Below are 12288 nucleotides of genomic sequence, written 5' to 3'. Positions count from 1 at the left end.
AATGCAAAATGGTGAAAGGGTAGTTTTGAATATGGGGTCCTAGGAAAGGACGAGCTCCTGGATTGGAATGACCCTTAACAGGAGAAAAGACCAAATATTGCAATGAATTTTGTTTCTTCTCTGACCATACTGAATCTAAATAAAAGCTGCCCTTATGATGCGTCTACTGAATCCTAATTATTAACTGATGAATAGCAACAATCTTGTCAGTTAAATGCTCCCTCATCTCCATGCAGTATCCAAGTAAAGCTTCTGCCCATCTCCTCTTTTCCTTCTACGTGTTTAGGTTTTGGCAATTAATGAACTACTAAGTTCATTAATTGAAGCAAATTCCAGTTCCAAACTTAATACCAGATTGGTAAGGAAATTTTCACTTCTCTTCAAATATAAGGGAGAAAAACAGATGAGTCTATCTCCCACGGCCTGTACAAGCCAGTTTACTTTATTCAGACAGCTTGCTAATTGAATGGTCTGGAGACGCTGAAATTACTTCCCAAACCAGGCAACTAAAGTAGTTTAAAGTTACCCAGAGGTGTGTAGTTAACACTTACAAATGTGTTTTAACTCACTTTGATATATGAACAAGCACCATTAGTGAAGTTTCCAAGTAATAAAAGACTGCCTTTTAAATCAAGCCTGAGTAAACAAAATCAGCTTTAGATCAGTGAAACTGCAAAGTATACATTTTATATTTCCTTTATATAGGAAAGGAATTGCAGGCAGATACTTCTAGCCAAACTAAAAGTTAGTACATTGTTAGTGGAAGAAAACAACCACATGCTAAAACAGAAAATATAACAGAGTATGCATGTTATGGAAGTTTGGAGATTAAATTTTGAGATGGTACCTCATTAGCACCGTCTGATGCCAAATGATCTTGGAACAGACAAATGTAGCCTGATTCACTTATTCTTTTGCCCCATTTTCCTTTCAAACTCTACCTGGGATTGCTAATGACATAAAAGGGCCTCCGTCACATGAGTGGAGAGAAACTAAAATCTGGCCTCTGTTTCCTCTTCTGCTAACATCCATGAATGAGTTTACAGAGTTGATATTTTTTTTCCATGATGGTGTATAAATTATGACCATACATCACATGCTACAAGGAACTTGACTGTCATATAAGCACACCTCTTGTTATGTTCATTGAAATTTTAAGTTATATCAAGAAATAACATATACCTGAAATGATTTTTAAAGTACTAAATGGTCACATGTAACGATTTTATTACTCCTAAGAGAACTTTCCTCACATTAAAAGAAGAATCTACAGGGCTTTCCTGGTGGCGCAGTGGTTAAGAATCTGCCTGCCAAGCAGGGGACACGGATTCAAGCACTGGTCCAGGAAGATCCCACATGCTGCAGAGCAACTAAGCCCATGAGCCACAACTACTCAGCCTGCACTCTAGAGCCTGCGAGCCACAACTACTGAGCCCACATGCTGCAACTACTGAAGCCCGCGCACCCAGAGCCAGCGCTCCGCAACAAGAGAAGCCACTGCAATGAGAAGCCCGCGCACCGCAACAAAGAGTAGCCCCTGCTCGCTGCAACTAGAGAAAGCCCGCACGCAGCAACGAAGACTCAACGCAGCCAAAAATAATAAATTAAAAAAAAAAGAAAAGAAAAACCTACAGAGTGTCAGGGATACAGATTCGGTCTCTGACATTGTCAAGCAGAACCTCTTGCAAATAACTGTGGGAGAAAGTTCCAAAGGCTCCATGCTCGTTCCATGGCTGACTGTGGATAAGCTGTCCCTGGTTCTCGGGGCATGTACACATAAGCTGAACATACGCATAGATGACCCATACTTTGAACTTGATACTTTCTGAAATCCAATCAAGAGCATTTTGAGAAAGTGTGACCATGAGTTACTACTTGCCAGAAGTGCTTTAAAAATGTGTTTTCTAGTAAGGAAAACTAACATGATCGAAAAAACAGATCCCTGAGATACACGGTATTATTAGGAATTGAAGCCTACTACTTCCTATATGCTACATATAAATCACTCACTTGACACAAAAAGAATATATTCCCACTTAAGGCAGAACCACACTGCTCTGTATACATTTGCTCGTATCCACTGGTGGTGCTTTTAATGCTTCATTTAAGTGTCAAACTAGGTGACAGGCATTAAGCCTGCAGACCATTCAGCATCAAACTCACAATCTAAGAACCTTTTCTACCATTGTTTACCTTCTATACACTCTCCTCCCAATCAGAAAATAAATTAATTAAATAAAATAAACAGATATTCTTTTCCGGCTGTAAGCCACGGACAGCTGTGAACACGGCAGAGGTACTTCTCTCATTGAATGAAGTCAGAAAGATATGCACAGTCATGCTGTTCAAAATATTGGTTTATGTGTGGAACAACATTGTCATAAGACATTTGGAAGCCAAGTAAAATCACAGAAGTAGGGGAATTTGTAGCAATCTGTTTTGGCTTACAGGAAATGAGACTGAGCTCTCCCATGAAGCAAGCAACATGACACCTTCCAGCATTAGAAATAGCCTTTTGGTTGGCTAAGGAGCAAAAGAGAGGGAAGCAACGAAGTGGAGATCAAAGCTATCTCCCTGTACACTACAGATAATCTTTTTTTCTTCCTCTTCCTCAACAGCAAGATTGAAGGAAAGCGCTGAAGGTAGAGGGACAAGGGGAAAAGGAAACCATGCTAATCCAGAATTGTAGGGAAAGGAGGTGGCCTTTGATCTCCACAGGATGGCAACTTTATTGGCTATGCATAAGCAGTTTCCAACCAGCTGATCAACCAGGTATTAACACTCAACACCCTTCCATGATCAGTAACCATGAAGTGAGTCATCTGTGGACAGCAGTCAAGCAGAAGGCTCATCTACTACTAAACGACCACCAGCCCATGCCCAACCCAGAGGGGAAGGTGCAACCCCAGGGGAAATGATTGTTTCTCCACAGGCAGGCTCTTCCCTGATAAGCACCAATTATTTGCCTTGGGACTCAGAGCAAAATCTTTCCTCAAGTGTGCATGAATGAGGACGGCATTCATTTTTCAAAATACAACTTGGAATCCGTGTATTTCTACATCACCAGCAGTCATTGTTTTGACTTCTGTTCGGTGTCTTTTTTTAAGCATGCCAGGAAATACAGACATGATAAAGGCTGGATGTGAGTTGGTTGAATGTAAAGAACCGATCATCTTGCTTGGTGATCTAAAAATTTAAAGATCATTTACTTAATGGCAGGATAAAAAATGCCTCCCTTCCAAATTCTCAAGAGTTCAAACCACAGTCTTGTTTGGGTGAATTCGGGGGACATGTTTTAAAATTAAAAAAAAAAAAAATGATTGAACCATAATCTTTCTTATTTTAAATCCTTCATTTCTCTCTTTCAGCTAGGAAAGTGCACAGTGGTTAAGGGTTTTGGAATCAGCATGGTTCAAATCCCTGCTCATCCACATCTCCTAACCTCTCTATGATGTAGTTTCCACAGCAATAAAATACAGATAAAGTAAAATTTTCGTAACAATAGCACCTATGTCATAGGGCTCTTATAAGCATTAAATAAGATAATGGTGACCATTCCACAAATGACAGTCATATCTTCATAGCACTAGCAGTAGTCATCATCATAAAGTTTCTTAGGGTGCCCCAGAATTTGAACTTGATCTCATTTTTTTTTATTATTTCCTTCTCTCACTTGCTGGTCTCCTCTAAGCAAAAACATTATGATACAGAAGGTAACTACTTAGCTTTCCACTCCTCTGTATAAATTGAGGAAGTCAACATTCTAAAGTCTTCTTAAATATAGCTTAAAAAAAACCTATTTTATGAATTCATTAAAGATTCCAACTACTCCTTTGTTTTCAAACTACTCCATGTTTCAAACTACTCCTTTGCTTTAAAAATTGTCTAGTTCTTTATATAGTTGTTAAACATAGAGCATACACACTGACATCAATTTTTCAAGAGCCCACTTTTCAGATTTGCTCTTTGTGCTATGTGTGGTCAGAGGGTGCACTAAGATTGGCTCTGTCTACTGCCACTCTCCCTCCTCCTATAGTTTAAAACCAGCTTAATTATGGATCTGTTTCTTCTACTGTACTTCTCTAGTCTTCTGCTTCTAGTTCCACTTTTTTTTTTCCTTTCTTATTACCGAATTTCTTAATATACTCTACAGATTACCTTAGGCCTAATTTTTAATTGAGTAACAATTTTGATTTCCTTATATTTTTCTATAAGAAATCAAGTATGCAAGGCAGTTATACTTTTGTTTTTAGAATTAAACATTTTTCTAAAGGCCAGAACTTAAAATGAGCATTACCTTAACATCTCTTATTAACACAGAAGATGATACATACTCAACTATTTATGATCTTCATTGGCAAGCTGTTATTCTAAGCTTCCTCCCAATCTTATTCCTCTTGCCCAGTATTTTAAATTACAGATACCTACTCAACGTAAAATAAATAAATAAACAAATAACTGTGATTATAGGTTTGAAATTTAGCATTTTGTATCACTTTATTCACACAAGAGTATTTCATTTGTCATAGGGAAGACTAAGGGAAAATTTCAGGTAAATTTATTGTTCTGAGACATTTTAACTGTAAATATCTTACGTATTAGAGGGCCCATTATCAAGAAATAGGATGCTTTAAAAGCTGTCACAGTATTCAGATAAGTGTATTTAAAAGCCAATAAGTTTATAAAGAAATTAATAAGAAATTATTGGAATTATCAAAGAATCTTTCCAGTTACAGAGACCACAGAGCCAGATAAGTGGCTCTCATAGTGAAACTTATCTAAAAAATTTCCCTCGCCCCAAGAGAAAAAGACTCCTCCCTCCCAAAAAAAGGAGGAAAGAAAGACAGCACTAGTGAATTTTTACTTCATTTGAAGTTCAGATCTCATCCTAAGTCTGAACTGAAATTCAATCACTTTTTCACTTAAAAGCAGTTTTGATCAAATGGAGTTGAGGAGAGGAAGTCCATAAAGAAAGAATGTTTAGAATCAGTTCCTGAGAGATCACACAGATTTTTTTTTTCCAGGGCTATCCCATCTGCGCCCCTCACCAAAGTCTAGCTCTCCACAGAAAAGAACTCAGGTATACAAACACTAAAGAAATTTACCATGAAAAAGAATTTCTAAAGAAATACCTATTTTTTCCAAAATCTTAGTTTCCTAGAACAAAAAGTTATATATTGTAGCATTAGGCTAATAAATAAAAGACCAGAAAAAACAAACACATAATGTTAAGTATGACATCAACGTGAAGTTTATAATCTGTTTGAAGAAAACTATAGGACTTTATTAAGTTGGCAGCCAGGTTTTTTTTTAAAAAAAAAAAAAGGAAAAGAAAAAAGAACTGACAACCAATAGATGTTTTTACAGGTTAAATCTTGTTGAAGGTACCTTACCCCCCTCAGTACACTTTGATTTATTTAAACTCACCACATTTCTCTTAAATACACTCCATTAACAAGTGATAGACTGTGATCTTAGGCTTGAGGCAAGATATGAAACACAATCTTTCAAGAACTTCATTCATTCCCTGCCCAGGTGTCTTGAGCACGCCCAACTCTACTTACTTATCTGAGTTTTGTGAAGTTTTATGCAAGTCAATAGTGTGGCTTTAGAATAGCACACGGTCGTGAACCCTCCCCAGCAGCCCAGTAATCTGGCCTCCCCAAGTTCAGATTCACAGCTGGAGTGAAAGTCAGCAGAAGACCGATAAACAGCTTCAGCTTAAATATGAGAGAGCATCTCACACGGACAACTCTGACCCCACCAACAAAGTGGATAACCACACCTATCGGAAAAACTTAGGTTTATTAAAATCACCAGTAGCTTCGGTGGAAAATTAAATTAGAAAAACAAAGCCAGAAATCATTTCAGCTCTAAGGTTATAAATGCCTTCTATCTATTTAAATTACAAACCTCAGGTACTAAGTACTAATCAAATTATTAAATCTAAAGGGCAGTACACGCTCCAACATATTTCTCCAAGTGAAGACAGAATTTGCACGCTGACACGACTAGCTTTCAGTGACATCCTATTAGTGTGACCCTATCTTTAATCTACTGCCATGATAAAATGTCCCAACATATACAAACTCAGCTCAAACAGTGACTAATGACCATTAATCCCCCTATCTTCAGTAATCTGCTCCTCCAGTCATTTATCACACTGACACTTCACTTTACACACGTGAATAAACTTTAACCGAGAAGGTGAATCAACAAAAATCTCAAAGGTATCTGAAGCTGTAAATTAAACTAGGGGGAGACTTGGCGAAGAGAGACAAATAGAGAGATCAGATCTGAATGTTTCTGATTTGCATCCTTGGCTGGTATGGGGGTGGGAAACCATTCAATCCCTCAGATATGCAAACTAAGAAAAAAATACACGAGAGAGGGGAAGCTGGAAGAAAGAAGAGGTGGCTGGCCCCAAAGAGTCTGTTTAATCTAGTCATCCTTCCACTGTGACAGGAATGAAAACTTCAGTGTTCTGTTTTCTTCAAAGGAATAACAATTTAATAAATTTCTCATTTAGTTCCGTTGCAAAGGTTCCTTTTAGTCAGAAAGCATATTTTAGGGATTATTTTAGGGATTTATTTGCCATCATTTAGCTGATGTGTTTTTCTTTTACATATTTCCTTAAGTAAAATCCTTGGTCCAAATATTAATCATAGCCATGGACCACAAAAAGCTCAAACCAACCTTTCAAAACTGTTTCATAATCATGGAAATTGAGTGACTCTAACGTACAGGCTCTGATGCAACTTGAAGCTCAGTACAGGACTATAAAAAATTCCCTGAGGTACACTGTGTGTGTGTGTGTGTGTGTGTGTGTGCGCGCGCGCACGCGTGTGTGTGTGTGTGTGTGTGTGTGTGTGTGTGCGCGCGCGCACGCGTGTGTGTGTGTGTGTGTGTGTGTGTGTGTGTGTGTGTGTGTGTGTTAAGGCCTGAAATCGGATCCTTGATTGAAACCAGAATCTACCAAAAGGAAAGAAAGAAAAGTTGAGCCGTGGCTCTGTTCCCTCATAGTAAAAGTTTCTTCGGGAGAGTAAGAAAACTATTTGGAAGTGTCGATGCAGTGTACACTCTTAGGTCTGACGTATCTCACTGCAGTATCCTTCCAACAGCTCATGTGAAGAGTTTTGGTACTATTTAATGAATCCCCAAAATCCTAAATTCAGCCTTCTGTTTTCCCTTGCCAATGAAAACTCCCAGGCAACTAAGTGTTCCCTTTCAAATACTTGCAACCTCTTGTTTTCCTTCTAAACTCACCCAGGCAGAGGGGATACTTTATATCCTACGGTAAGAAGGAGTTATTTCCTGAAGTTTCTTCAGAATCGAATTTAATTACAGACCTTGGTTATATAAAACAACTATTAATAACCCCTTTGCTCGAAAGAGGAGGGGCGAATTGGAGGACCAGGTTCAGGAATCCTGGCGGGTTTCTGGGCTCCAGCTCCCCGGGCGCACATCTCCCTTCCCGCGGGAAGCAGCCGAGGGCTGAAACTCACTTTGGCTCATCCTCATGGCCCAAGCTCACCGCCAACCGCTGACTCTCCCACCCTTGCGCTCCGACGTGCGTTTGCCCAGAATGATCTGGGCGTGCCTCGAACTTGGCAAAAGGCCTAGGTCTGCGAAGAGGCTTGGAAGGTCTTGGGAGATGAGGGAAAGGGGACAACACAAAGTAGGAACTAAGAACCTTTTCGTCTAAAACTCCTGCCAGGGGTCGGGCCCTTCCGGCCTTAGAAGGGAGAGGTCACCAAAATGCAGTTCGGGGTTGATTTTGGAAAGTGGAGAGGGGGCGTGCAAGGGGAATGGAGGGTGAAGGAAGAAGACGCGGGGTTACCTGAACAGAGACATATTAATCCAAAGAGGTAAAAGTGAGCAGGCTCCGCGATCATTGTCCTCGGGTGGATCCTGCATACAGTCTCATGCCAAGAGGAGAGAGTAGAAATGGGGTCTCCAAATTTATGAAGCCACACACACTACACACAAAGGCTTAATATAAGCAACGTGGATCAATCCGCCAGGAGTTTTTAGGGCAATTACTTGTCCACCTCTCCGGACGCTTGTCAGTATCTCTGAGCCCTCTGCAAACTAAGAATTCCAAGGTTTGCCTTCTCTGGCGCCAGGGTTTCCGAGGAGGCTTGGCCACTTCCAAGGACCATCCAAAGCGAACAACAAAGAGCCGAAGCAGAAGAGCAGTTGTGCGGTTTCCTGCCTCCACAATCTTGCCGAGCCTCCCGGCGTGCTCCCGCGGCGAGGGCCGGCGCGGCGGCGGCAAAGTTGGCGTGTGAGAACGGATTAGGGAGGGCCGAAAAGTGCTTCTCCGTCTATAGGCGAGCCCAGTCAACAGCTGGCCACCCGCGCCGGCGGCAAAGGCAGCCAAGGCAGTGGCAGCAGCTCGGGAGGACGGGCACAGGGTGCCGGGGGTGTGCCTGGGTGACTCCGCGCGCTGGGGGCGAGCAAGGGGGCGGTGCGGCGACAGCGGTTCCCTGGGCGGGCCCTTGTTCCCATCACTTGGGGGATGCGGAGGGTACTGAAGAAGGCAGCAGCTCCGCGGACACACTCAAGCCTCCCGGGCGCCCCCAGCCCAGCGCGGCGCTCACCATCCCTCCGGCCCCTCGCCCGCCGGGGCGTGCGCGCAAGGCACCCCGAACTCTCCGCGGCTGGAACGCTGGAGCCTAAACTTCCAGGCGGTGGCTGCCCGCAGCCCTGGCTCGTGGTAGCTGCAGAGAGGCACCCGACCTCCCCGGGGTGGCGGAGAGGGGCCAGGAGGATGCCGCTGCGGGTGGGAGCGACGGCTGCTGCGGCTCACCCGAACTCCGCCGGGATCAGCGGCGTCTGAAGTTTCTACTCTCACGCTGCCTCTTCTCTGGCTCGATTGCTTGCGGGTTTCCCCCACAGTCCCCGCGGCTCCCGGTTTCCTCCCTCTCTTTCCCAGCCCGAGAATACTTAAAGGGGCCGCGCGGTCCTTTCCACGCTTCACTCTACACTCTCCAGACGCCGGTCTGGCAAGTTCTGCTCGTTAATATTTCCATCCATAAGCAAGGGTGCCCGACTACGCCCTCAGGTGAGAATCAAACTGCTCAGGATCACAAAGCCGAGCGAATTGGAACTTGCCTTGTTTCTCTCGACACCCCTGGCTCCCCTGCACCTTTCTCCAAATGGAACCTCCCAGCCAAAGACTTCAAAAACCCTCTTGGTCCAGCTTAACCTCTTCCCTACCGCTTACAGGAGTTGAAATAAACTCTCAAATAACTCTGTCTTCACCCTTCCCTATTCCCATTAAAAAAAAAAAAAAAATCAAACGTGGGCAAACAAGCCTATAGGACAGGAGGTAGAGAAATAACTACGTAGAATTTATTACGTAGTTATATGTAATACGAAAATCAGTTTCTTTTAAACTGTAGTTGTTGAGTCTCCCGTAGAAAGGCTACCCAACTCGAGGGGCGCAGGAGTGGGCCATGGGGACTTTTTATCTTTTGTAAGCAGATTCCTCTCCTTCAACTTCATTGACTCTCAGTATCAGAATGCTAACAATGGGGAAGTAACTAAGGAAGAGGGACAAATGTAAAAAACATCCTTGCTACCCGGGAGTTTGCGATTGTAAGAGAAGTCATTCAGCATTTCAAAACCAAAAGGCGTGGGCTTTAACATCTCATACACCTCGCCCTGAAATCCCAACCTACCAGTTACTAGCTCTGTTACCAGGCCAAATCTCCGTTTTCCTTTCTGAATCAGAGACTCTTGAGATAGTCACAAATCATACCCAAAGCAAAACAAACCTAGCGCATCTGATGGGCATTCTTGCATTCATTCATGCATTTATTCACTCATTCATTTTTCTTTCTTTCTATTAAAAAAGACACTATACAAAAACCACCTGAGACATGGTGAGTGCCCAGTAAATGGTAGATATTGATATTTAGGACTATTATACTTTTCCACAAATTATTATGCACCAAGTTATGTACAATAACTTCAAAATGTTTATTTGTTATCTGTCAGGATATACCAGAACCTGCTTCCAGAGGTTGACTCTGGAGAGGGGAATGCATGATGGATGGAGAGGTGGGAATGGATTTACTCTTGTCTAAATACTGTTGTACTTTTTTTTTTTAAGTGAGCACATGCATTATCTAACAAAGGATACAGTTTTGTTTTGTTTTGTTTTGCGGAGTACAGGCTCCGGACGCGCAGGCTCAGCGGCCATGGCTCACGGGCCCAGCCGCTCCGCGACATGTGGGATCTTCCCGGACCAGGGCACAAACCCGCGTCCCCTGCGTCGGCAGGCGGACTCCCAACCACTGCGCCATCAGGGAAGCCCAGGATACAGTTTTAAAAGCAAATAATATATTCATTTTGGATGCTGATGGTACAACCAGTGACCTTGGAGCAGCATTTTGTAGAAAGAAACTCTGGCTAACAGAACCTATCTCTGAAAGTGAAAGATAGTTTAATCCTGAAAAAGCTGATTGAAAATTCAGTAAACAGGCTGGAGATAAGAATTCAAAGACTCCAGCCAAAACCTTTCCAGCAATAAAAAACAAGAATGTGCATTAAATGCTGAAAAACATACATCGATTTGGTCTTTGTGAAGGATATTTAGTGAGAAACATAGAATATGCCTTTTTTTCCCTTGGTATAAAATGTGCTTTTAAGATAAGCTTACTTAGTAATAGAAAATAAATAACCTAAAGCATGGTACTTGAAAGAAAGAGAGAGAGGGAGAAAAATCCCTCAAATCCTCATATCATCTGAGTGCATTTTAAATAAAGATTTGAACTTCCACTTAGTAAAGGATGTATGCTTTTACATATAAAGTATCAATAGAATATGTGTAAGAATCCCTATCGTATTGTTTTTCCAAAGTGAGTCTCCTGGTCTCCAGAAATTTGCTAAGATTTCTCAAATTCTCCTTTACCATCTCATTGTCATTGAATGGAAACCATATTAATACTCCCTTTGATCCTTTTATTTCTCAACTTGAGTTAGGACATCCTCCCACCCACCAGCAACTCCTCTCTCCTACTCCTCGAGGCTATCCTACCTAGGAGAGTCAGCAGGAAGAACCCTCCAGGAACTAACTTCTGGCAGCCCCTCCCTGGCCCCTGCCACCCCAGCATGAGGGTCATCATCACCAGCTCATATATGTTGATCCTTTCTTCTTCTCCTGCCTCATCCAAACTGTACTTTTCTGTCAATTATATCAGTAAAGGTAGTACCTGAAGACAAAAATTTGTATTCAGAAGGTATTTGGCATCTGTAACAAGTCAAACTCAGTGTACCTGAGAACTTTCATAACTTCTTCCTTTCACTCACTCACTTACTCATGCAAACAAACAGTGAACATCACTTATGTGCAGGGAAACAATAAAGGGCTCTATAGAGGCCAGATGTAAATAGAAACTTATTCCTCAGGCCCTCAGAGCTCTTATATAGGGAGCTACACAGGCTCCAGAGTGGAAACTATCAGAAGAATCAAAAACGGTGACATTGGGATTAAATGACAGCTCAGTGTATTCCTGGAGGTGGATGAATCATAGCAACTTGTCACTTTTCCATTTTTACTCCTGAACATTAAGTTACTAGGAGAATGCATGAAATAATCAATGTGTCTGTATGAGTATGTGTGCAAGTGTGTGTGTATACACATGGACATGGTGCCCACATATGTCAGGTCTTCGGGCAGCTCTGACACATACAATAGAACTCTGACTCATTCCAGACTTATTGGGTGGGAGACAAAGATCAAGGTATGGAGAAAGTGTCATAATTTGCGCTCAGAAACTCTATTCTGATCACCGTGATCTGAATGAGTGGTAGAGTCTCAAGTTCCTTTTAGAGAATTTTGATCATTTGAAGCTTATGAAATTCAGGCTCCCTAAAATGAGAATTTTGAGGAAATCTGAAAGTAAGACATTCTAGTAGTCCTGTAAATAGGAGCTTTTTTGACATTCAACATTCTAGAGCAGTAACGATATCTTGAGTAGGTCTAATTTGATTTTCTCCTTCACAGGGGTAGTTATAGGAACTCAGGAAATAACAAAACTCCCAGGATCTCTCTAGGGATTCCAGATATCACTTACCCAGATCAGGAGGAACACAGTTGAGTTCTTAAGAAAAATACAAACCAGAACATTTCTCTCTTTTCCACCCCTACCAAGAAGCCGAGAACCAGACCAAGCCTGAGATGCAAGCTGAAATTCCAGGAGGTCTGGTGAGAAGCACCATGATACATACAGTACACACTAAGGCTGGGCTGTATTATCTCTCAGATTACAGCTAGTT

The 12288-nt window shown here is 42.0% G+C and overlaps 1 protein-coding gene across 11 annotated transcripts in view; it reads right to left on the bottom strand.

The window, feature by feature from the left end:
- The window catches only part of ROBO1 (roundabout guidance receptor 1), a 1104762-nt gene that overhangs the window by 388296 nt on the left and 704178 nt on the right, over positions 1–12288 (bottom strand). For 2 of the 11 annotated variants that reach the window (XM_049709946.1, XM_049709951.1), the window contains exon 1: positions 7841–8993. The exons of 7 other annotated variants lie outside the window; for them this stretch is intronic. In XM_049709946.1, coding sequence (XP_049565903.1) covers positions 7841–7895 — 55 coding nt within the window. In that variant the 5' untranslated portion in view covers positions 7896–8993. Of the gene's footprint in view, positions 1–7840; positions 8994–12288 lie in introns of those variants that run through there. 2 more of the 11 variants (XM_049709948.1, XM_049709950.1) reach the window with 1 other exon arrangement.

The sequence above is a fragment of the Orcinus orca genome, chromosome 5, assembly GCF_937001465.1.
Source record: "Orcinus orca chromosome 5, mOrcOrc1.1, whole genome shotgun sequence".
Lineage (NCBI taxonomy): Eukaryota > Metazoa > Chordata > Mammalia > Artiodactyla > Delphinidae > Orcinus > Orcinus orca.
Note: the sequence above shows the minus strand (reverse complement) of the source record. Positions and strands in the feature narration are given on the sequence as shown.